Source organism: Scomber japonicus, chromosome 4, assembly GCF_027409825.1.
Source record: "Scomber japonicus isolate fScoJap1 chromosome 4, fScoJap1.pri, whole genome shotgun sequence".
Taxonomy (NCBI): Eukaryota; Metazoa; Chordata; class Actinopteri; order Scombriformes; family Scombridae; genus Scomber; species Scomber japonicus.
In genome coordinates this window covers 30469833-30495674 of record NC_070581.1, presented here as the reverse complement: position 1 = coordinate 30495674, position 25842 = coordinate 30469833, and the positions used below count along the sequence as shown (strand labels likewise).

The window sequence follows — 25842 nt, the reverse complement described above, 5'->3', positions numbered from 1 at the left end:
CCTTCTGTTCAGGTGTGAAAAGGGGCCCTCTGCCACCCTGTGAAGTTATCAGACGTAAATATGCGTAATTGAAATGCCTTCTCATGCAATATGTGCTGCCTGTTGCTCCTGCCATGTTTTCATATCTGATTTGAAGTATTGTCTCATGTACGAAGGAGCAGATGTCATTTTAAAAAGTCAACTTTTCATGGAAATCTTTTTTTTTTTTTAATTTACTTTATTCAAAGCAGAGTATTTAAGTACATCTTACAACATGTTCAGGGTCTTCATGCACAGAAGCCAGCCCTGCTAGCTGAAAGTCCAGGGCTCTCCAGTTGAGCACATTTCCTGGTGTGAAGTTTTCACCCTTCTCATAGGCTCTGAGCTCAGTGGGTGAGAGGACATAATCCCACATGTGGACCTTAGACATCATCCCAATGAAAGACTGTTTTGCATCAAAACCTCCACCATAGGAGTCCTGGTCTTGGCCCAGTATGATGATGGGTACTCCAGTGATTGGCTTCTGAGACGCTACATATCTCTTGATGGTCAACTTGCCGTTCAACAACAACTGAGAAAGTCCATCGTCAGAGCTCCAGGTAGTACACATGCTGTGCCAGGTGTTTGGGGGAGTCGGCAAGGCCCGGAAGCGTGCGACCATGTCATTAACATGCACCCTGATGACAGGTGCTCGCGGATTATACAGAAGCAAGGAGTTATTGTGCACGGGAGTAGCCAAAGAGAAGAGGCTGTAGCCCTTGGTGGTATCTGTGATGAATCTGAACAAGTAGACCAGCTGTGAGAAGATGCATTGTTTTAAACATAAAGATGAGAAGCTTTCTGACCCCCAGTTACCTGAAACAGACAGTCGCAGCGTTGAACGTGGTTTTAGTTGTAGCTAGTTTCACATGGTCAATTCTGCCAAGTCTAGGGAAGACAAACAGCTTGCCTGAAAGATCTGTAGAGGAGGACAAGCAATATATTAAAACTCTTTAAATTCAGGAGACACCTAAAAACAAAGTCCTCTAGCTCTATTCAAGTTAAATGCCACCATTTGTTCTGTTTTGACTGAACCAGAGTTGATATGCTTACCTTGTGTTGCATAACAAGATGCAAAAAGCACCGTTATAAGCAAGAGTTTCTCCATCTGAAGTTTAAAGAAATCAATATTAAAGTCTCATAGAAGTTATGTACTTCTTTCAGTCATCATAGTTGAGAAACATCTACAGGTTTACACAGACTTTAAAAACCCATTGTATGATTTGAAACTTGATGTTTAGTCTCTTACCTTTGTCTTTGTCCACTTTGGATGACCTGGATAATCTGAGTTTGTTGGACCTGCTTTTATATGTGCTGGGCAGCGCTGGCACAGCAGGTGAGTTGATTTAGCTCATCACGGGTGATCTAACTAATCAAGCTCTCCTTTGTCTCTGCAGTAGCGGCTGGACTGAGATGGGGCTGCATGCATCAGAGCTGAAGACAAGTTCACCAAGTTTTTGTTTAGTCGTGTGCCTGAGCGCCCGGCAGCAGCGTACGGGAGCTCTGCAATCTTTGGTTTGGCAAATAAAAAGGACTGACTGAACTCTGTTTGTTTGTGTCCTCTGCTGGAGGGGAACGCATTGCAGCAGCAACTTATGCTACAATGGGTTAATAGATATTTGTTTTGATAAATCACCAATTTTCTCGTGCACACCACTAGTTGATAACCCACAGAGCAGTCTGTGTAAAGTAAGAATAAATATGTATTCTGAGTTTGACATACCACAGAAAAGTGTGTTGTTCACCAACCTGCCAAATTTGAAAGATTGAATGACTCTTTCTCTGCTCCCAAACGCTGTGGGAGTGCCTGCCAAGTTTGCTGAAACCCCGCCCCCTACCAAGTGTCACCTGTCAGTCAAAGTCACCACCTCTACCATAAACATGGACGCTACGTCTGAGAGCTTTCTGCGGCTAGCTCGGCGGCTAACTCAGCTAACTGGCTAACTGTAGACTGTTGTAGTAGTGTCTTTTCAGCACCCTGTCAATGGTTGAGATGCTGACTGTTTGGATGTTTTCCTCTATAATGGCACTCTTTATCTCCCTTAGTCTTATGGCATTGTTTTCTACAACCATGGTGCAACTAGCCTCCTCCTGTTCAGGTGTGAAAAGGGGCCCTCTGCCACCCTGTGAAGTTGTCAGTCCTATGTGGAAAGAAAATATAGTAATGCAAAACACAAAATTGAGTAAGATAAAATCATCTTCAGAGACCCATTGTAATACATTTTGATCTACATGACATAAGCAATTGATAATGTAATGCAGAGAATTGTACATAATCATTTTCATGGTTGTACCAAAGCATTTGCAACTTGTTCAAAGAAATGCAAAACTGCTTTTTTGATGTGCACAAGTGACAATGATGTGAAGATTGAACAAGTAGTTTTGAGAATTTCAATTCTGATCTGAGAAATGTACCAAAGCAACTAAGAACTGTAAAAGTAAGACTGTTTTTTTTAAAATTAAACACCGAGTCATGATTGTGTCTTTTGACAATGGTAAAGAATAATGCAAAGCAAATGAGGGTCAGGGTTGATTTCAGTTCAAGTGAACAGATCCAACTAAAGAGTTTAACCCTCACTGTTCATATTCTACATCCTTGCAGTAGGTTCCCCTCAAAAGTGTCTACACCTAACTTATAACTACAGATGGCACCCTTAAGATAAAGCTGGTGGTCCTATATGCTTCCATTACTATATTTTTAGTGTGTAGATGTAAATATGAGTCATTGAAATGCCTTCTCATGCAATGTGCTGCCTGTTGCTCCTGCCATGTTTCAGTTTTGTTTTCATATCTGATTTTAAATATTTTCTAAGTCTTAGTTTTGACTCTTTGCTATAGAGTCTTGAGTCATGTGAGAAGGAGCAGATGTAATTTCAAAATTAAGTCAACTTTTCACAGAATTATATCAAAGAGTTGTTTTTTTAATAATTTACTTTATTCAAAGCAGAGTATTTAAGTACATCTTACAACATGCTCAGGATCTTCATGCACAGAAGCCATCCCTACTTGCTGAAAGTCCAGGGCTCTCCAGTTGAGCACATTTCCTGGTCTGAAGTTTTCACCCTTCTCATAGGCTCTGAGCTCAGTGGGTGAGAGGACATAATCCCACATGTGGACCTTAGACATCATCCCAATGAAAGACTGTTTTGCATCAAAACCGCCGCCATAGGAGTCCTGCTCTTGGCCCAGCATGATGATGGGTACTCCACTGATTGGCTTCTTAGACGCTACATATCTCTTGATGGTCAACTTGCCGTTCAACAACAACTGAGAAAGTCCATCGTCAGAGCTCCAGGTAGTACACATGCTGTGCCAGGTGTTTGGGGGAGTCGGCAAGGCCAGGAAGTCTGTGGCCATGTCGTTAACATGCACCCTGATGACATCTGCTTTGGGCTTATACAGAATAAAAGCGTTTTGGTGTGCGGGAGTAGCCAAAGAGAAGAGGCTGTAGCCCTGGGTGGTATCTGTGATGAATCTGAACAAATAGACCAGCTGTGAGAAGATGCATTGTTTTAAACATAAAGATGAGAAGCTTTCTGACCCCCAGTTACCTGAAACTGACAGTCGCAGCGTTGAACGTGGTTTTAGTTGTAGCTAGTTTCACATAGTCAATTCTGCCAAGTCTAGGGAAGACAAACAGCTTGCCTAAAAGATCTGTAAAGGAGGAAAAGCAAAACATCAAAACTCTTTAAAAAGTTTAAACTCTTTTCTTCTAGAAGATTTTGACTGAACCAGAGTTGATATGCTTACCTTGTGTTGCATAACAAGATGCAAAAAGCACCGTTATAAGCAAGAGTTTCTCCATCTGAAGTTTAAAGAAATCAATATTAAAGTCTCTCAGAAGTTATGTACTTCTTTCAGTCATCATAGTTGAGAAACATCTACAGGTTTACACAGACTTTAAAAAAAACCCATTGTATGATTTGAAACTTGATGTTTAGTCTCTTACCTTTGTCTTTGTCCACTTTGGATGACCTGGATAATCTGAGCTTGTTGGACCTGCTTTTATATGTGCTGGGCAGCGCTGGCACAGCAGGTGAGTTGATTTAGCTCATCACGGGTGATCTGACTAATCAAGCTCTCCTTTCTCTCTGCAGTAGCAGCTGGACTGAGATGGGGCTGCATGCATCAGAGCTGAAGACAAGTTCACCAAGTTTGTGTTTTGTGCTTTACTGTAAGTTTTTGTTTAGTCGTGTGCCTGAGCGCCCGGCAGCAGCGTACGGGAGCTCTGCAATCTTTGGTTTGGCAAATAAAAAGGACTGACTGAACTCTGTTTGTTTGTGTCCTCTGCTGGAGGGGAACGCATTGCAGCAGCAATTTATACTACAATGGGTTAATAGATATTTATTTTGATAAATCACCAATTTCCTCAAGCACACCACTCGTTGATAACCCACAGAGCATTAAAGATAGAAGTTAAGGTCCACCTCCAGACACGTTTCAAGATGTAAATACTTTGAATAATCTTTTTTTTTTCCACAAATCATCTTGTTAAAATCCTTGAAATTACATCTACTCCTTTGCCTCCTCCATCATCTGCTGTGTGTGTGTTTTCTGTCAGAAGCTACTTTTGGGGACAGATTTCAGACTTAAGATCAGTTAACTGGACACAGTTTGTCTAATTGGGGAAAAAGCTGATTGTTGCTTCAGTGGTTCAGGTTAAAATATGTTACTATTACTGTTTAAGCATTCAGAAATACAATACTTGTAATATCATTCTGTATTTTTTCTTTTTTTCCAGACCAAACCAGACTAAACTAAACAGATTTCAGGTACCAGGTCTTGTTTTCAAGCACACATTTATGAATGATATACTATTCTGTTGCACATATGTTGAATGTTAAATGTAAAAGATCTGTCTCAAAGCTATTCAGCTCAGTTTATATATTGCTATTTTAATAAAACTCTTCTTTATTTGTTTGCCTCCCCCCTCAGAGCAGTGACGACATCAGGAAGCAGAGAGATCAGATCTGGTTGCAGCAGCTCGCTCGTCCAGCAGGAGGCAGCAGAGGTCAGTTTGTTGCCTGAAGGATGACATCACACACAGAGAGGATTATGGGAGAGAAAAATTAGAGCAGGTTTTATTAAAAAAAACACTGGGAGGAGTGATTCTGACATTCATTCATACTGTGGAGAAGAAATGAGGATTTTGCCTTTTTTTTCAATAGGAGATGACGACATTTAAACATGACTTCATATCTGATGTGTTGTAGCTTAAAACGGACGCTCATGTGCAGATTAAACACACAATAACGTTCACCTAAGTCATCACAGAGGAAATTTAACATCAGAGAACAATTAGAAATAAAAAATACAACCACAAATATGTCTGTATAACAACAGTGGTTCCCAACCTGAGGCTCCCGGACCTGGAAATAACTTACATGACCAACCTGAGGGTCAGGAGATGATTGAGTTTGTTGTTTTTTCTTTAAGTTTAAGGGGTTTTTTTAACTGTTCATTTTAACCCTTTTTCTCAGTTTTCAAGCATTGACTTTTCCCCTAATCTTTGCATGATAAGTAATTCATAATAATGAACTACTATCAGGAATGTACAAGACCAAATAGTTTCTCATGTCATGTCTTATTGCAAGAATTAATTAATGCATCAATTACAGTATTTCAATTATGATTGAACGATGATGAATTCTTAATGGAGCCCAAATGGAGATTAAACATGTTTTTCTTGCTGTAATCATTCCTCCTGATGATCATACTGACCATTAGAAGATCCCTTCATAATCATAATCTTTCAACGTTACAGTGTTTTTAGTGCCAAAGTCTTTTTGTTACTATACTTCCACCACAGCTCAACAGGAAACACTAAGAGGGAATCTGATGCTATAAAGACTGTAAATGTGTCAGATATCACTTGATATGACTAACTCACACTGATGAAGCTCAATAGAAGCTGATCAGAGACTTTTAAATTATTTTGTCCTCCATCACTTTACATTGAAAGCACATTTGAAGGATTTTAATAGTCAGTATGAACAGGAGGAATGATTACAGAGAGGAAAACCTCTTTCACTGCTCATATGGACACCTGTCTGCTGCTTTAAGACACATTAGAAAAAAACTAACATTATCTTATTATCTTACTTATCTATTTCTATATATCACATGTTTGAGGGTGTATTAAACAGCATATTCTGCACAAAGAAAGTGAAGATGTTGAACATGTTGCTTTGTGTTAAAAGAAAACATAATTTGACTGTTTCTACTGAGTTCTTTCAGGAGAGGAAGTGGAGGAGGCAAATCACAGAAACAAGACACGCAGCGAGATATTTAGGAAATGTTTCTGTCAGTGAAGAGTCATTTGATTCGAATGTTTTCATTTTGATTTGGACACAAACAACTGACCAGAGGCAGAAAAGAGAGAAAGAGGTAAATCCTCTCTGTGGCTGCAGCAGCAGATTATGAACGGCTTAATATAGAAGCTTAGTGACACACACACACACACACACACACACACACACACACACACACACACACACACACACACACACACACTGATCTGATGGAGAGTTCCTGTCTGTCTATCTATCTGGACAGTGGAGGAGGGAAGGGAAGGGAAGGGAGGAAATACAGGAGGAGGTGAAGGTGAAAAGGAGAGAAAGTAAAGAAGTGAGTGATGAAGGAGGAGGAAGAGGAGGAGGAGGAGATGGCAATATAGAGGAGGATGTAGAGAGAGGGGAAAAAAACAAAGGAAAGCACAATAGGAGGTAACTTCCTGCAGTAAATACACCGGTAAAGTCAACAGTCTGAGTCGTGATCGGTTCACACAACCTGCCGCTACACATCTCCTAAAGTTGGGAACGACATCCAACATATTTGAGGAAGTCATGTGACATGTTATGACCGCACGTCCACCACAGATATCAGATTAAAAAAAAACACCACTGGAGTAAAGTTACATTCAGCATTAAAGGATATGTCAAATAATCCCATGTTTGGATCCGAACCAACAATAATCTGATCTACTAACAAGTATTGTGTGTGTATCAAAGTCAGATATATCCTATTCCTCCGTTGTTGTTCCAAAAACTATTAAAAACACATCAGTGAGTCACACCACTGCACTGGGTGACATGTTCCATCATTATGAAGAGGTTGGTCAGGTTAGTTTGTTTAGAAATGGCTCCAAAGACTAATAACAGAGGTCATGTTTTCAGTCTCTGTAGAGTAGTTCTGTGTAAATCAGATGCTACTGAGCATTTATGGGAAAGCAGCTCTGTTTACAGCTTTGCTAGCTTGTTGTGGGGAGCGTACCTATGTTCCCCGGGTCCTATGTTCCCCGATCGCGGCTAACTCGGTTGCTAGCTCAGTGGCTAACTCCGCTGTTAGCTTGGCGGCTAACTCGGCTGCTAACTCGGCTGCTAACTCGGCGGCTAACTCAGCTAACTGGCTAACTGTAGACGGGATCATCCCTATGTTCCCCGGTCAAACAAATAAAAAAATAAAACAAATAAAAGGAAGAAATTACGTTTACAGTATAAACTTCTTAACCCTCCTGTTGTCCTCAAGTCAAGGAAGGGAGGAAGGAAGGAAGAAGGAAGGAAAGGAGGGAGGAAGGAAGGGAGGGAGGAAAGGAGGGAGGAAGGAAGAAAGAAGGAAAGGAGGGAGGAAAGGAGGAAGGAAGGGAGGAAAGGAAAAATGGAAGAAGAAAGGAAAGGAGGGAGGAAGGAAGGAGGGATGGAAGAAGGGAGGAAAGGAAAAAGGAAGGAAGGAAGGTAGGAAAGAAGGACAGAGGAAAGAAAGAGAGAAGGAGGGAGGGAGGAATGAAGGAAGGGAGGAAGGAATAAGGAAGGAAAGGAGGGAAGGAAGGAAAGAAGGGAGGAAGGAGGGAAGAAAGGGGGATGGAGGAAGTACAGCCGGAAGGAAAGAAGGAAGGGAGGAAAGAAGAATTAGACGGGGTCAATTTGACCCGGGAGGACGACACAAGGGTTAAAGAGCTTCAGTAGCTTCAGAGGTTTTGCTAATGAGTCTGTAGACAGAGCCGTGTTCCCGCACATGCTCAGTAGCATCCGCCAAGCACAGATCTTCTCTCTGGAGACTGGAAACGTGACGCTCTCGCTCTGCCAGGACACGGACCTCGATTCCTCTGGCTGAGCCTGGTCCTCCTCCCGGTCCGTCATATCTCTGTTATAATTAACAACAGACCACCAAAAAAACGTGTCAAACACTGTCGATGTGACTCAGATCTCCATCAGGAGTCTTTCACAGCTTCCTTCCTTCCTCCTTTCCTTCCATCCCTCCTTCCTCCCTTGCTTCTTTCCTTTCCTCCCTTCCTTCCTTCCTTCCTTCCGTGTCAAACACTGTCAGTGTGATTCAGGTCTCCATCAGGAGTCTTTCACAGCAGCGTTGTTTCCTTCTTTCCTCCCTTGTACCTACCTCCCTTCCTTCCTTCCTCCTTTCCTTCCTTCCTCCTTTCCTTTCCTTCCTTCCTTCCTTCCTTCCTTCCTTCCTTCCTTCTTTCCTTCCTTCCTTCCGTCCTCTGTTCTTCCTTCCTTTCTTCCTTCCTTCCTTCCTCTGTTCTTCCGTACTTCCTCCCTCCTTTCCTTCTTTCTTGCTCCCTTCCATCCTTCCTTCCTTATTTCCTCCATCCTTCCTTCCTTCCTTCCTTCCTTCCTTCTTCCCTTCCTTCCTTCCCTTCCTTCCTTCCTCCTTTCCTTTCCTTCCTTCCTTCCTCCCTTCCTCCTTTCCTTCCTTCCTTCCTGAGGACAACAGGAGGGTTAAAAAAACAAGTCAAATAATCTTAAAATCTATTCTAAAAGATAGTGGGAGTCAATTTTAGTTACACTCTCTCTGTTAGTGGTCATTAAGCTTATTTTCTTGCCCCTGAATCAACGACAACACATCACCACCATCAACATCCGCCATCTGAAAAATGATCTTTAGAAGAAGAGAGAGGAGCATAGATGACGTCTCCATCTCCTGTGTCTAAACGGACTTCTGTTCATTCTCAACGGAAACATCAAAGAGACGAGAGCTTGTCTTCTACTTTCAGATCTGATTAGTGGCAAAAAAAAAAAAAACACCATCCTAGATTCCTGTTTGAAACCAGCTTGTAATCTTGTGTATCTGCCCCCCCCCCAGTCCCACCCCCCACCCCGTCCCCCCTTCGTATTTCTTTTGTCTTATTTTTATTTTATGACCAAATAAATAACATTCAATCTATTTTTAACTCTCCAATCGTTTACTACTGTCTGCGAGGGCTAGATTAGGTCCACTGTCCTAATCTCTTGTCTGATTTCTTCCCCATCTCATTGACACTGTATCCCATATCCGCCTGTTCTCTTGCCCCTTAGATGTAATCCTACCCCCCCCCCCACCCCACCCCACCCTCCCCTCTTAGATTCCTTAAAGAGGTCCTGCCTACCCTGAGTCCTTGCCTACTCTCCTTTATTAATCTCTCTCTCTCTCTCTCTCTCACCTCTGGCTTTGTTCCTGATGGTTTTAAGATGGCGATCGTCCAACCAGTTTAAAAAAAAACAATACAGAAAAAACCTTAACCGAAATAACTACGGATCTATTCCTCCGAAACAATGGAAATGAAATGAAAGGAAATGAAATGAGGGAAAGAAAGAAAGAAAGAAAGAAAGAAAACTACCAGTGAAAATATGGAGTAAGATGGAAAGAAAGGAAAATAAGATAAAATAAAAGGAGGGAGGAAAAGAAAGAAAGAAAAAGAAAGAAAAAGACAGAAAGAAAGAAAGAAAGAAAGAAAGAAAGGAAAATAAGATAAAATAAAAGGAGGGAGGGAAAGAAAGAAAGAAAGGAAGAAAGGAAGAAAGAAGGAAAGAAAGAAAACTACCAGAGAAAATGGTATGAAAGAAAGGAAAAATAAGATAAAATAAAATAAAAGGAGGGAGGGAGGGAGGGAAAGAAAGAAAGAAAAAGAAAGAAAGAAAGAAAGAAAAAGAAAGAAAGAAAGAAAGAAAGAAAAGAAAACTAGCAGAGAAAATATGGAGTAAGATGGAAAGAAAGAATGGAAAATAAGATAAAAGGAGGGAAAGAAAGAAAGAAGGAGAAAAAGAAAGAAAGAAAGAACGAACGAAAAAGACAAATAAAGAAAGACAAAGAAAGAAAGAAAGAAAGAAAGCTAGCAGAGAAAATATGGAATAAGATGGAAAGAAAGAATGGAAAATAAGATAAAATAAGATAAAAGGAGAGAGAAAGAAAGAAAGAAAGAAAGAAAGAAAGAAAGAAAGAAAACTAGCAGAGAAAATGGTATGAAAGAAAGGAAAAATAAGATAAAATAAAATAAAAGGAGAGAGGGAAAGAAAGAAAGAAAAAGAAAGAAAGAAAAAAAGAAAAGAAAACTACCAGAGAAAATACAGAGTAAGATGGAAAGAAAGAATGGAAAATAAGATAAAAGGAGAGAGAGAAAGAAAGAAAGAAAAAGAAAGAAAGAAAGAAAGAAAACTAGCAGAGAAAATATGGAGTAAGATGGAAAGAAAGAAAGGAAAATAAGATAAAAGGAGGGAAAGACAGAAAGAAAGAAAGAAAGAAAGAAAGAAAGAAAACTAGCAGAGAGAATACGGAGTAAGATGTCAGGAGGAAGAGGAGGAAGACAGAGAAGGAGACGCATGTGAAAGCAAATCAGATAAAAGGAGGTAAAGAAGAGAAGGAAGAAAAAAAGAGAAGAGAAAAAGATTGAACTGGTTTTTAGAGGAGTCGGTTTCCTTCTTGACTTTGTGGTGAAAATGAACATCGAGACTCACCGACCTGTGTGTGTGTGTGTGTGTGTGTGTGTGTGTGTGTGTGTGTGTGTGTGTGTGTGTGTGTGTGTGTGTGTGTGTGTGCGTGCGCTTTAATATTCATCCACATGATAACATAGAAATCCTCTCTGAAGGTCGATGTTTCATCATCAGACTCTGAACCTTCAAGTATGTTTAAAATCCTTCAGATGGAAACATGCTGCTCGTCTCCATGACGACTCAAAACCATAAAAAAAAATAATAATAAAATAATAATAAAATAGTAATAATAATAATATAATAATAGTGATAATAAAATAATAAAATAAAATAAAAATAATAATAAAAATAAAACAAAATAGTAATAATAATAATAATAGTAATAGTAATAATAATAATAATAATAAAATAAAATAAAATAATAATACAAATAATAATAATAATAAAATAAAATAGTAATAATAATAATATAATAATAGTGATAATAAAATAATAAAATAAAATAAAAATAATAATACAAATAATAATAATAATAGTAATAATAATAATAGTAATAGTAATAATAATAATAATAATAATAATAAAATAAAATAATAATACAAATAATAATAAAATAAAATAGTAATAATAATAATATAATAATAATGATAAACTAAAATAAAAATAATAATACAAATAATAATAAAATAAAATAGTAATAATAATAATATAATAATAATGATAAACTAAAATAAAAATAATAATACAAATAATAATAAAATAAAATAATAATACAAATAATAATAAAATAAAATAGTAATAATAATAACATAAAATAAAATAATAATAAAAATAATAATGATAATAATAATAATAACAATAATAATAATAATAATAATAACATGCAATTGTTAAACTAACCTTCTGCACCTGCAAATAAAAGAAGAAGAAAAAAAATTAAAAGCTGTTGAGTGGTCGTTGAGTGAAATCCAGTTAAAACTAAGTAGATGATATTTATCACAGATTCTTAAGACATGACTTAACAATATATATATATTATATATATATATATATATTATAACTTGACTATAATGACACTAAACATTTATTTACAAAACAGATTAAGAAGAAGAAAAATGAATGCCATGAGTTTCAACAATATTATATCTATATTATATCTATAAGTGTTGTTTTATTGATGCTCATCACAGAAAGAAAAAAAAAGCCTGTTCACAAATATAAGTTATTCCCAAATATGCACAAAAGTTTTGCAGCCTGGTTTCTCAGTTTTGGGGTTACCCTGGTAAGAGATACTGATAAAATGTGTCCAAACCCACCGAGGAAAAACTCTCCTTCAAATCTGAATCACATTGCAAGTCAGTTATCTAAAACTGGGTCCACAAAGAGGCTTTGACTGTGAATGGGGAGATTAAGATTGTTTTATTGGAAAATTTGAATTACCTTTCTGCATTTTTCATACTTTGCAAAGTTACCCAGTGGGCCCGATTAGACCCCTAAATGAGCCAGATCTGGCCCACGGGCCGCATGTTTGACACCCCTGCTCTAAGAGGACAAGTAATGGATCACTGGTAATGGATTATATTGTGTTAAATCAGAGGAGTCAAACTCATTTTCATTCAAGGGCCACATACAGACCAATTTGATCTCATGTTAAATAGATGGAAGGAAAGAAGGAAGAAAGGAAGGAAATAAGAAGGGAAGGAAGGAAAGACAGATGGAAGGAAGAACAGAAGGAAGAAAGGGAGGAAGGACAGAAGGAAGAAAGGGAGGAAGGACAGATGGAAGAAAGGGAGGAAGGACAGATGGAAGGAAAGAAGGAAGGACAGAAGGAAGAAAGGGAAGAAGGACAGAAGGAAGAAAGGAAGGAAGGAAGGACAGATGGATGGAAGGAAGGAAGGAAGGAAGAAAGGGAGGAAGGACAGAAGGAAGGAAGGAAGGAAGAACAGAAGGAAGAAAGGTAGGAAGCACAGAAGGAAGAAAGGAAGGAAGGACAGAAGGAAGGAAGGGAGGAAGGACAGATGGAAGAAAGGAAGGAAGGACAGATGGAAGGAAGGAAGAAAGGGAGGAAGGACAGAAGGAAGAAAGGAAGGAAATAAGAAGGGAAGGAAGGAAAGACAGATGGAAGGAAGAACAGAAGGAAGAAAGGTAGGAAGGACAGAAGGAAGAAAGGAAGGAAGGACAGAAGGAAGAAAGGGAGGAAGGACAGAAGGAAGAAAGGAAGGAAGGACAGATGGAAGAAAGGAAGGAAGGACAGATGGAAGGAAAGAAGGAAGGAAGAAAGGGGGGGAAGACAGAAGGAAGAAAGGTAGGAAGGACAGATGGAAGGAAGGAAAAGAATACAGGAAGGAAAGTGGGCCGGATTGGACCCCTCGGCGGGCCGGTTCTGGCCCCCGGGCCGCATGTTTGACACCCCTGTGTTAAAGCATGCAGTCATCCAGTCTGTGCATGTTCTGTTGGGATAATCATTTAATTCTGCGTTTCTATGGCGATACATCAAATGTTTCAGCCTGTTTTTTATAATCTCTGTAGGTAAATTATCTTTAAAATGACTCAAAATCTTTATTTTGTTTAGTTTTGAATCACAGGAGGGTTTTTTTTTCTTTAGTTTTTTTTTAATCTGCTCATAATAATCTGTCTTTCTTTCCTTTCTCCCTCCCTCCCTCCCTTATTCCTTCTTTCCTCCCTCGTACCTACCTCCCTTCCATCCTTCCTTCCTTCCTTCCTTCCTTCCTTCTTCTGTTCTTCCTTCCTTCCTTCCTTCCTTCCTTCCTTCTTCTGTTCTTCCGTACTTCCTCCCTCCTTTCCTTCTTTCTTCCTCCCTTCCATCCTTCCTTCCTCATTTCCTCCATCCTACCTTCCTCCCTTGCTTCTTTCCTTTCCTCCCTTCCTTCCTTCTTCTGTTCTTCCTTCCTTCCTTCCTTCCTTCTTCTTCCGTACTTCCTCCCTCCTTTCCTTCTTTCTTCCTCCCTTCCATCCTTCCTTCCTCATTTCCTCCATCCTACCTTCCTCCCTTGCTTCTTTCCTTTCCTCCCTTCCTTCCTTCTTCTGTTCTTCCTTCCTTCCTTCCTTCCTTCCTTCCTTCCTTCCTTCTTCTGTTCTTCCGTACTTCCTCCCTCCTTTCCTTCTTTCTTCCTCCCTTCCATCCTTCCTTCCTCATTTCCTCCATCCTACCTTCCTCCCTTGCTTCTTTCCTTTCCTCCCTTCCTTCCTTCTTCTGTTCTTCCTTCCTTCCTTCCTTCCTTCTTCTGTTCTTCCGTACTTCCTCCCTCCTTTCCTTCTTTCTTCCTCCCTTCCATCTTTCCTTCCTCATTTCCTCCATCCTACCTTCCTCCCTTGCTTCTTTCCTTTCCTCCCTTCCTTCCTTCTTCTGTTCTTCCTTCCTTCCTTCCTTCCTTCCTTCCTTCTTCTGTTCTTCCGTACTTCCTCCCTCCTTTCCTTCTTTCTTCCTCCCTTCCATCTTTCCTTCCTCATTTCCTCCATCCTACCTACCTTCCTCCCTTGCTTCTTTCCTTTCCTCCTTTCCTTCCTTCCTTCCTTCCTTCCGTGTCAAACACTGTTAATGTGACTCAGGTCTCCATCAGGAGTCTTTCACAGAAGACTTTTATTCTCTTTTTATCTCAAAATCTGGATTTCTGTGACCTGGTTTAAACTCCTAATCGAGCTCTGCCCTCTGCTCTGAAGGTAAATTATCTTTAAAATGACTCAAAATCTTTATTTAGTTTTGTTTTGAATCACAGGAGGGTTTTTTTTTCTTTAGTTTTTTTTTTTTAATCTGCTCATAATAATCAAACGTGTAGTCAGATATTTATTCTGTCTGCGCCTTTAACTCGTTTCCAGCTGCCCTCCCCTTTAACACACGGAGCTTTTTTTTCTGTTTAATCCCCAACTGGGAGAAAGAGAGAGAGAGAGAGAGAGAGAGAGAGAGAGATGGACAGATAGATGGAGAGAGAGTCAGATTAGTGAACCGAAGCTGAAAAAGAAGCTGAATTTGTCTCCTCTGTGGATTTATTCTCTCTTTCTCTCCACTTTTTTCTCTCTCCTTGATGTTAATGAAAATATCGACGATTCGATAATTGATCGGCAGCTTCAGCAGAAGAAAAAGTGGATTTACTATTTTAATTTTTTTATTTTAATTTTTTATTTTTTGGGGGGAGGAGGAGGACAGGACAGTAATCGTGTGTTAAAATGCGGAGAAGTTGTTTGCGTTTGTGAAGCAGACGAAGAAGGATGAGGATCAAATCGAGAGGAAACTGATCAAACTGAGGATCGATCGATGAAACATGATTATCGGTGTTTGCAGCTGAGAGAGAAAAAGCAGCGGAGATGTACGAGGAGAGCCGCAAAAGTAAGAAGAGACTGATTAAACATGCTTTTATCTGACAGAATATAATGATTTTAATTAATTTTTTTTAATAGTAAAAGTTTAGTTTACAGTTTGAGTATTAAAATATTTACAGTAATTTATTAAAAATGGAGAAAGTCGCTGCTGAAATCTTTAAATCTTGTCTTTACACTTTCTTCATCCATTACTCATTTTCTTATTTACTGGATTGACATTATATTATATTATATTATACATTACATTATATTATATTATATTACATTCTGTTTCATATCATCATAAAGTGAAGTTTATAATTAGATTCATTAGTTAACTGATAAAATAATTAATCAACGCAGGGCAGTTAAATGTTGAAGCTCTTAATTTAGATTATTAATCAATTATTTGCCAACTATTAAATTAATCATCAGTGTTTAAAATCAATTTATAATTTTTTTAGTCAGAAGAAAATGTCCAAACTGATTCCAGCTTCTTTTAATGTCAATATTTTCTGGTTTATTTATTCTGCTTTGACAGTAAACTGAATATTTTGGGGTGTTTTTGGGATTAAAGATGATATATGAGGACATTTAAGGCAGATTTAAGAAACACTGATCTACATATTCACCAAATAATTGTCAGTTGTGTCCCTAAAACACATTTATTTTATTGTACTATCATCCAAACACATCCTCACTATCAGGAGATGTGAATAAATATCCATCATATCAGCTCCATGAATCATTTATATTTATATATGTTTAAATATTTAATCTGTAAATAAATGAAATGTAAAGTAAATGTGGCTTCAGACATGGAGGTGAAGTCATTGACACGTAGACAGTTTTTTTGGGGTGATGTTCAATCAATCGAGGCCTTAATGCAGCCGATCGATCAGCTGAGACACCTGCTGTTTATTAGCTGTTGTTTATAACTCTGCCTGCTCGATGACGAAGGTTTTAAAAAGAAACTGAAAGCTTGAAACTGTCACAAAGTAGGGCAGCAACTGAACATGAATCGATAATCAATTTGGGTACATTTTGTAAAGAATAAATCCTCGAAATGAGCATTTTTCAACTTTTTAGATGACATTATTTGATGCTTTTCTGTCTGACGCATCATATATTATATTGAACTGAGTTTTTGACTGAAAAACAAACATCTGTAGACGTCGCCGCCTTCAGCTTAAAGACGCTTTGATGGACATTTTTCATTATTTTCTGACATTTTAAAGACCAAACTATTTTTTTGATTGACAAGATAATCATCAGACTTGTTTGTTTCTGCAGTATCTGTTATGTCCTTATCTTGATTCATTGATTCAGTGACAATGGTTTTATCATGTTTACGATGGTTAGCATGTTTGGTTAGCGTGTTAGCATGCTAACGTTAGCCGATCAGAGTTGATTCCAGGGGAGCTTCACAGTGTGCGACTTGAGTATCCTATCCGTCCTGTTTGGTTGTTTTTAATGGTCTCTTAAGTCCAGCCTTCGTGCAGAAACCTTGTGTGTTTGAAGTTAAATGTCAAAGATCCAGTGATATGGACTCTGGGGACGTTTGTAGAGCTTCTTCTTTTTTTTTTTTGTAGTTTTATGTTTGATATCTTTGGGCTTTTAATGCCTGCCAGGAGATCAGATATGACATGTGCAGATATCATGGCTTTGATCCAAGTGAGAATCGCTCTCAGTCACGAGCTTTTCGTATCCCTACAGTCTTCAACAAATGGCGTTGTTCCAGCGAGCATTTCAACAGAGCTTTGCAGAACAGTTAAAGACTAATCGTCAGAAAAAAGTGAGAAGGGGTGAAATATGTCAAAGTCTTGATGAGTATGGGTCCTGCAGTACCAACAAGTTATGAGCTGTAAGCGTGGGCTGTAATTCAAAAGTGGAGTTATGGAAACCCGAAACATTGTCAGCGAATCGGACCGGGACGAGGACCAGGACGAGGACCAGACGATACGTTGGTTTGTTGCCCATTTGGCCTGGACTGATCACCCACCAATGAATACCAATGAGTGACGTTGATGTGGCGTGTGCTTCTTCATCAACCAGAGATACTGTAACCCTGTCGTGGTCCGGGAGAGGGTCGCCCCTGATACTACTTCCCCTCACGAATTCCAACAGCTGTTTTTCACGATTGATTACATACATCCACGAGCCAATGCATCTGCAGCTGCACGGCTGATTGCTAACGTAACGCTATGAGGCTAGACCAAATCGGCTCGGATGCCCCTAAATTTATCCTCAGGGATTTTAATCACTGTTGTTTAAATAAGACTTTGGGGTGTGTGTGTGTGTGTGTGTGTGAGAACAGTATGTGACTAGTATCACGACACAAAAAGAACTCATGAGCGACTTCTGTTACGGTTCAGTGGGCGGTGCTTACTAATCTTTGCCCATGCCTCCCTTCAGTGCATCCTATCACAATAGTGTGTATATTATGCCAGTGTACAAACCTCCCTTCAGGCGCCTCGAGTGTGTGGAGGGAACAGTGAAGCGTTGGTCAGATGACAGTGCCTCCTCTATCCAAGCATGCTTCGACTGTGCAGAACGGCAATGTATTTATGATGCATGTGATGACATTAAAGAACTATGTGGCACTGTCTCAGCATACATGACATTCAGTGTCAACTCAGCCATCCCCAACTAAAAAAGGTTGTTACTTATCCTAATAACAAGCCTTGGGCAACAAAATCAGTTATTAATAATAATAAGAAACAGATCTATTATACTGGCAGGCCTCTGGAGAGAAAAAAGGTCTCTAGAGAAGTGTGCAGTGAAATAAGGAAGGCTAAAATTAAGTCCAAGGAAAAAATAGAAATGCAAATAGCAGTGGCAGACTCAGAGCGGCCCGGCTAAGGATTAAAATAATGGCCTGCATTAATCAATGTACAAACGAGACTAAACAATCCATCAGTCTGTAAACGAGGGTGGGTGATCTAATTTTTCTCTCGCTTTGAAAGGTCTGAGTTCTCTCAAAATATTTGAATGCTGGGAGGATCTCTTATGACTCATGACTTATGATATCTCAGGAATGTGTCACAGCCCCTTTTTTTTTTTAAGAGGATGAACACGAGGAAGACTGCTGGTCCTGATGCCATCTGTGGGTGTGAGTGGACTGGGTGCTATTGTGCTAACGAGCTTCATTAGGTGTTGGCCAGATACCATAATATCCATCCCAAAATCAAATGAGTTTAAACCTTTTAAAAGATATGATGCCTGTAAAAGTGTAGATCATGGGTGTCAAACTAATTTTCATTCAAGGGCCACATATTGCCCAATTTAATCTCATGTGGGCCGAATCATTAAATAGAAGGATGGAAGGAAGGCAGGAAGGAATGAATGAAGGAAGGAAATATGGAAGGAAGAATGGAAAGAAAAGAAGAAGGAGAAGGAAGAGTAGACAGGAATGAACGAAGGAAGGAATAAAGGAAGGAAGAAAAAGACAAAATAAAAAAAGGAAGGAAGAATGGACAGATGGAAGGAAAGAAGCAAGGATGAAAAAGACGAAATGAAAAAAGGAAGGGAGGATGTAAGGAAAGTGGGCCGGATTGGACCCCTCGGTGGGCCGGAGCTGGCCCACGGGCCGCATGTTTGACACCCCCTGGTGTAGATGATGCAAAACTCTTCATTCTTGCTAAGGAGACATTCATTAGTAGATTTTTACCTCACTTACTACTTTAGTATCAAAAACGAAGGAATTAATGTCTGATTTCAGGCAGAATAGTGACAAATCAAAAACTAGCATTGTACATGGCGAGGATGTTCAAATTGGTGACACGTGTAAATATACAGGAACCGTGTTCGACCCTCAACTTAAGTTCGATGTAAAGCGGGGACAACAAAGATTACAATTTATGTGCAAACTTTATTGATAGTCTTCTAACTCTCTCATTTCCTTGCTGGTGTAAAGGTTTGTCTCTGAAGGATAGCCTACATGGTGTTGTAACAGTCTGCTCCAAGATAATTGAAGCCCAGCTAAGAGACTCGAGCTTCCTCTGGGGGAAACAGGTGGCCCAGAAAGCAAAAAGGACTCATCAGCCAATCTGACCGTGATCTGTCCAGTAAACTCATCTCAATGCCTTCAGCAGCCGCTAGGAGTTATAATGTGCTCCTTAACCCTCCTGTCGTCCTCCCTCCTTTCCTTCCTTCCTTCCTTCCTTTCCTTCCTCCTTTCCTTCCTTCTTTCCTTCCTTCCTTCCTTCCTCCCTCCCTCCCTCCCTCCCTCCTTTCCTTCCTTCCTCCTTTCCTCCCTTCTTCCTTCCTTCTTTCCTTCCTTCCTTCTTCCTTCCTTCCTTCCTTCCTTTCCTTCCTTCTTCCTCCCTCCCTCCTTCCTTCCTCCCTTCCTTCCTTCCTTCCTCCCTCCCTCCTTTCCTTCCTTCCTCCTTCCTTCCTCCCTCCTTTCCTTCTTTCTTCCCTCCTCCCCCCTTTCCTTCCTTCTTCCTTCCTCCTTCCCTCCCTCCTCTCCTTCCTTCTTCCTCCCTCCTTTCTTTCCTTAACTCGAGAACGACAGGAAGGTTAAGAGAACAAACCACAACTTTAAGTCCTTCATTTCTTCCCTCCTGTTACATTCTTTTAAAACTTTAAAACTATCAACTATTGATCTGTTGCCTCTGACGTCCACTGTAGCTATCATGCCTGTGAATGTTGAAGTTGTGCATATGGACGAGGTCATCTACAAATTAATTCTTCCTTCAAAGGTATCTGAATCTGATTTATGACTGATAGTGTTTAACCCTCCTGTTGTCCTCGAGTCAAGGAAGGAAGGGAGGGAAGGAAAGGAGGGAGGGAGGAAGGAAGGAGGGAGGGAGGGAGGAAGGAAGGAAGAAGGAAGGAAAGGAGGGAGGAAGGAAGGACAGGAGGAAGGAAGGAATGAGGGAGGGAGGAAGGAATGAGGGAGGGAGGAAGGAAAGGAGGGAGGGAAGGAAGAAGGAAGGAAGGAAGAAGGAAGGAAAGGAGGGAGGGAAGGAAGGGAGTAAGGAAGGAAGGAGGTAAGGAAGGAAAGGAGGGAGGAACAAGTCAAAACAGACGGGGTCAATTTGACTCGGGAGGACGACAGGAAGCTTAAATCAGTCCTCTCTCTTCACATCTTCATCTCTTCTGAGTGAAACCTTCCTGATGAGGTATAAGTAGCTTCCTTTTGATTTATGGTGCATGTGTTTATGCAGCAGATCTGTTGACAGAACAATCAATAATGTTGCATATTCATGAACGTGCTTCATTTCCAGTTGAATATGTAACATCTAAAGCTGAAACTGAACTTAAATGTCATGTCTCTGTCTCCTACACTAGCGTATCTCCGTGTAAAACACTTGTCCTGTGTAGGAGCCAAGACATATTTTGCTTATGTTTCTATTTGCTTCAGCGGCACGTATTGCGTCACATGCATTGATTGACACATGGGTGTGGTTTCCCCTTATTTTACCTGTTCACCTGGGTGGTGGGCGGGAGTTTTGGACAGTTAGTAGAGCTTTGATATTTTCTGTTGACTATCATCATCATCATCATCACCATCGTCTTTCATCACTTTATTCTCACAGTCGGATCACATCAGGGTTTTTATATATTTGTGGAACAGCTGCTTGTCAATCCTTTTTGATTTTTTCATTCAAATGAACTGCAGTAAAAACGTCATCTGGACTTCAGTATGATTTTGTGGACGTGTCACAGATAAGAGCCTACTAAGTCTCTCAGCGGCCTTTCAAAAAGAAAAGTAGTCGTTACAGCCTGTGTTCCCTTTTTTAAGAGAAAATCATAAATCAAGGTTTTCAGTCCTTATTTCCATACAGCAATGCCTTAAAGCGATGGCGTGTTGTTCTGTGACAGGCGGGCCAGACGGTCACACTGAGCCTGATTGCATCCTGCTACACAACACAAGAGCCACAGACTCTCAACAGCAACCTACTTTAACAACCCTGCATTAGCTTTCCTGCTGAATTATCCTTCTTCTCTAACTTAACAAACAGAAACACACGTCTTGTCTGATTAGCTAATTAGCCGCTCGGCTGCAGCACACTAATCAGTATGTAAAAATACCTGCAAATGTCACATCGGACCCGTTAGATGCTGATTTAATTGTTGTCTCTCTTCGTGATTTGTAGCTTCAGCAGTTACTTTATTCGTCTCCGTTCATAAATAACTCTGCTAGCCTGCAAGCTACTATTTTTTATAAGACATGTTTTCTTCCGTCTTTATAATATAAAACTATTGTAAGATTTACTTTTGTGAAGAATTTGGGTTGAAGAATATATTATTGTGGTATCTGTTGGATGTTTTTACAGGGTTTGAATAATAACTCATCATATTCTGTATAGAGTAGGGCTGGGCGATTATGGCAAAAATCTAAATCATGATTAATTGAACTTTTAACCTCGATTATGATTAATGAGCGATAATCTCCACCCTTGATGAACAATGATGTATTTTCACAGTTTCTTTAGTTTAGTATTTTCCACTGCTGCCCTCACACATGAGGATCTTTAGGGAGTGAAAATAAAGATGTTTTAAGGTGTGACGCTGTGGTTAATGTCTAGTTTACTGGATTAGAACTATGTAAAGATCATGGTTTGGGTTAAAATGAAGGAAGGTAGGAAGAAGGGAGGGAGAAAGGAAAAGAGGAAGGAAGGAAAGACAGAGGAAGGAAGGGAGGAAAGAGAGAAGGTAAGAGGGAGGGAGAAAGGAAAAGAGGAAGGGAGGAAGGAAGGAAGGAAGGACGGAGGGAGGGAGGAAGAAGGAAGGAAAGGAGGGAGGGAGGAAGAAGGAAGGCAGGAGGGAGGGAGAAAGGAAAAAGAGGAAGGAAAGAAGGACAGAGGAAAGGAAGAAAGGAAAGGAGGGAGGTAGGAAGGAAGAAGGAAGGAAAGGAGAAAGGAGGAAGGAAGGGAAGAAGGAGGGAGGGAGAAAGGAAAAGAGGAAGGGAGGAAGGAGGGAAAGAAGGACAGAGGAAAGGAAAGAAGGAGGGAGGAAGAAGGAAGGAAAGGAGGAAGGAAGCTGTGGTTAATGTCTAGTTGACTTGATTAGAACGATGTAAAGGTCATGGTTTGGGTTAAAATGATCACTGGAGACAAGTTTTCAAATTCCTTTAAAGATATGGAACCTTTGTTGTCATGGCAACAGTGAACACCACGATTAACTGACATGAGCAAGATTAAGTCGATTAGAGTTTCTAAATGTCGGTTTCGATGAATTGCCCAGCCCTTTTATATTGTTATGTAAATTTGGGACTACTTCCTACTATGTTTGTCTGTAGTGTTGATGTTATTTGAGATTGGGCGGAGTGAAACGCTGCACAGTGAAGTCACGTATCAAGCTTGTTGTCAGGGTGATAGCGGTGCCAACACAGTCTTTTTTTTAAATTGCTCTGTGAAGAAACTGCCCCCCGATGACCCCGAAGTAGATTTAATTAAGGTGACGTTAACATATGCACAGCGTTACATTATTAACCTTCCTGTCGTCCTCCCAGGTCAAATTGACCCCGTCTGTTTTGACTGTTCCTTCTTTCCCCCTTCCCTCCTTCTTTCCTTCCTTTCCTTCCTCCCTCCCCTCCTTTCCTTCCTTTCTCTCGCCCTCCCTTCCTTCCTTCCTCCCTTCCTTCCTTTCTTCCTTCTTCCTCCCTTCCTTCCTTCCTTCCTCCCTCCCTCCCCTTCCTTCTTTCTTCCATCCTTCCTTCCTTCCTTCCTTCCTTCCTTTCCTTCCTTCTTCCTCCCTTCCTTCCATGACTCGAGGACAACAGGAGGGTTAACAATTAATTTAAAACATGTTGTTCCTTCTTTAGTCTTTTTTTACATCATCGACCTTTTTTAAATGTATTTTTAATCTTCAGCTCGGCTTACTGACAGAGTTACTTCAAAGTGTCGATAAGCTCTTAACGTGAACTCGCTCTATAGTTCTGCTTCGTCTTTTATCAGGAAATGAGGTAATGAACGTTCAAACAATCGAATATTTTGGCTCTCGTGTTCGAACAGGTGATCAGGTGACTGTGACGTTTGACCTCAGCAGGCTCTCCGAGGGTCACAACCTCTGTCATTTAAAGTGTGACCTTTATTAATCCTCCTGATCCTGACGGAGGATCAGACTTCCTGCTCTCAGAATTAAGATGGCCCCCCCGGACCTTCTGATAGCGTTGTCATGGAAATGAGCATTAAAGCACGAGACCTGACATCATTGGTTACCGTGGCAGCGGAGTTAATCCCCCCCTTTTGTTCCAGCCATTAAACGAGGCTTATTCCAACTCTGTTAAAACCCCAAAGTGACCTTAAAGTGAGACAGTGACAATACTCTGTTCAGATCGATTCATTCATTGATCGTCTCTAATGAACCGTCATCACATAGCGACAGGGAGAATGATTTGTTGATTTGTGAACGCACCAACAGGTGTGATGGATCATCAACCTGCAGGTAGAAAAAATTGTTTCACATTAACCCTTTATAGGACACTCATTGAAAGGAAGGGAGGAAGGAAGGATGGAAGGAAGGAAGGATGGAAGAAAGGAAGGAAGGAAGGAAGGAAGGAAGGAAGGAAGGAAGGGAGGAAGGAAGGTAGGGGGGAGGAAAGAAAGAGAGAAGGAGGGAGGGAGGAAGGGAAGAAAGAAGGAAGGAAGAAGAAAGGGGGATGGAGGAAGGAAAGAAGGAAGGGAGGAGAGAAGGAGGGAGGGAGGAAGAACAGATGGAAGGAAAGAAGGAAGGAAGGAAGGAAGGTAGGGGGGAGGAAAGAAAGAGAGAAGGAGGGAGGGAGGAAGGGAAGAAAGGAAGGAAGAAAGGAAGAAGAAAGGGGGATGGAGGAAGGAAAGAAGGAAAGGAAGAAGAAAGGGGGATGGAGGAAGGAAAGAAGGAAGGAAGGAAGAAGAAAGGGGGATGGAGGAAGGAAAGAAGGAAGGGAGGAGAGAAGGAGGGAGGGAGGAAGAAGGAAAGGAGGGAGGGAGGGAGGAAGGAAGGAAGGAAGGAAGAAGGAAGGAAGGAAAGGAGGAATGGAAGGAAGGAAAGAAGGAAGGAAGGAAGGAAGGAAAGAGAGGAAGGAAAGGAAGGAAGGAAGGGAGGAAGGGAAGAAGGGAGGAAAGAAGGAACAAGTCAAAACAGACGGGGTCAATTTGACCCGGGAGGACGACAGGAAGGTTAAAATGTCTTAAAACACACATTAAATGGAACCGAACATGCCATTTTCAGCAGCGCCTCCATGCAGTCCTTCACAGTTTGTCTGTTTTTACACCTGAAAGGAAGCCACAATCACCTGCCAGTAAATATCCTCCACCACCTCAAACACCAGAGATTAGACTGATCCGCTGGAATAAGCAGTAAGAGACACACACACACACACACACACACACACACACACACACACACACACACCTCAGCAACAAACAAAGCATTGATGTACTTTGTGCTCCTTCCGGCGGCTTTGATTAAGACCTCTCACACGGTGCTGCTTCATAATGAGACATTTAAAGGAGGAAAGAAGGACGGAGGGAGGAAGGAGGGAGGGAAGAAGGAAGGAAGGAAGGAAAGGAGGGGGGGAGGAAGAAAGGAAAGGAGGGAGGAAGCATTGATGTACTTTGTGCTCCTTCCGGCGGCTTTGATTAAGACCTCTCACACGGTGCTGCTTCATAATGAGACATTTAAAGGAGGAAAGAAGGACGGAGGGAGGAAGGAGGGAGGGAAGAAGGAAGGAAGGAAGGAAAGGAGGGAGGGAGGAAGAAAGGAAAGGAGGGAGGAAGCATTGATGTACTTTGTGCTCCTTCCGGCGGCTTTGATTAAGACCTCTCACACGGTGCTGCTTCATAATGAGACATTTAAAGGAGGAAAGAAGGACGGAGGGAGGAAGGAGGAAGGGAAGGAGGGAGGGAAGAAGGAAGGAAGGAAGGAAAGGAGGGAGGGAGGAAGAAAGGAAAGGAGGGAGGAAGCATTGATGTACTTTGTGCTCCTTCCGGCGGCTTTGATTAAGACCTCTCACACGGTGCTGCTTCATAATGAGACATTTAAAGGAGGAAAGAAGGACGGAGGGAGGAAGAAGGAAGGGAAGGAGGGAGGGAAGAAGGAAGGAAGGAAGGAAAGGAGGGAGGGAGGAAGAAAGGAAAGGAGGGAGGAAGCATTGATGTACTTTGTGCTCCTTCCGGCGGCTTTGATTAAGACCTCTCACACGGTGCTGCTTCATAATGAGACATTTAAAAGAGGAAAGAAGGACGGAGGGAGGAAGGAGGGAGGGAAGAAGGAAGGAAGGAAGGAAAGGAGGGGGGGAGGAAGAAAGGAAAGGAGGGAGGAAGCATTGATGTACTTTGTGCTCCTTCCGGCGGCTTTGATTAAGACCTCTCACACGGTGCTGCTTCATAATGAGACATTTAAACTGATGAACAGAACTGAACACAGATATGAACTTCCTCCCTCCCTCCTTCTCTCCTCCCTTCCTTCTTTCCTTCGTCCGTCCTTCCTTCCTTCCTTCCTTTCCTTACTTCCATCTGTCTTTCCTCCCTCCCTCCTTCTCTCCTCCCTTCCTTCTTTCCTTCCTCCATCCCCCTTTCTTCTTCCTTCCTTCCTTCTTTCTTCCCTTCCTCCCTTCCTCCCTCCCTCCTTCTCTCTTTCTTTCCTCCCCCCTACCTTCCTTCCTTCCTTCTTTCCTCCGTCCTTCCTTCCTCCCTCCCTCCTTCTCTCCTCCCTTCCTTCTTTCCTTCGTCCGTCCATCCGTCCTTCCTTCCTTCCTTTCCTTACTTCCATCTGTTCTTCCTCCCTCCCTCCTTCTCTCCTCCCTTCCTTCTTTCCTTCCTCCATCCCCCTTTCTTCTTCCTTCCTTCCTTCTTTCTTCCCTTCCTCCCTC

The 25842-nt window shown here is 41.0% G+C and overlaps 2 protein-coding genes across 2 annotated transcripts; both read right to left on the bottom strand.

Annotated features, from left to right (window-relative positions):
• Window positions 1–210: 210 nt before the first annotated feature.
• On the bottom strand, window positions 211–2091 carry LOC128357698 (serum amyloid P-component-like). The gene is made up of 4 exons (XM_053318067.1): window positions 1996–2091; window positions 1072–1126; window positions 835–937; window positions 211–758 (listed from the first exon to the last, which is right to left on the bottom strand). Exons 1-4 carry the CDS (start codon window positions 2089–2091, stop codon window positions 236–238), a joined length of 777 nt encoding a protein of 258 aa, XP_053174042.1. The 3' UTR covers window positions 211–235.
• An 860-nt stretch (window positions 2092–2951) lies between these two features.
• Window positions 2952–8156, bottom strand: LOC128357697 (serum amyloid P-component-like). The gene is made up of 4 exons (XM_053318066.1): window positions 7961–8156; window positions 3968–4042; window positions 3570–3672; window positions 2952–3493 (listed from the first exon to the last, which is right to left on the bottom strand). Exons 1-4 carry the CDS (start codon window positions 8154–8156, stop codon window positions 2971–2973), a joined length of 897 nt encoding a protein of 298 aa, XP_053174041.1. The 3' UTR covers window positions 2952–2970.
• Between the last annotated feature and the right edge of the window lie 17686 nt (window positions 8157–25842).

What these genes read in the sequence shown, in the direction of transcription:
- LOC128357698 (XM_053318067.1), bottom strand. Translation starts at nt 2,091, where the DNA reads ATGGTTGTAGAAAACAATGCCATAAGACTAAGGGAGATAAAGAGTGCC. An exon ending in GCATCTCAACCATTGACAGG is followed by an intron (nt 1,127 to 1,995) that starts GTGCTGAAAAGA and finishes TTTAAACTTCAG; the next exon opens with ATGGAGAAACTCTTGCTTAT. An exon ending in ATCTTGTTATGCAACACAAG is followed by an intron (nt 938 to 1,071) that starts GTAAGCATATCA and finishes CCTCCTCTACAG; the next exon opens with ATCTTTCAGGCAAGCTGTTT.
- LOC128357697 (XM_053318066.1), bottom strand. Translation starts at nt 8,156, where the DNA reads ATGACGGACCGGGAGGAGGACCAGGCTCAGCCAGAGGAATCGAGGTCC. An exon ending in ACTGAAGCTCTTTAACCCTT is followed by an intron (nt 4,043 to 7,960) that starts GTGTCGTCCTCC and finishes CTGCTGTGCCAG; the next exon opens with CGCTGCCCAGCACATATAAA. An exon ending in GCTGCGACTGTCAGTTTCAG is followed by an intron (nt 3,494 to 3,569) that starts GTAACTGGGGGT and finishes CTATTTGTTCAG; the next exon opens with ATTCATCACAGATACCACCC.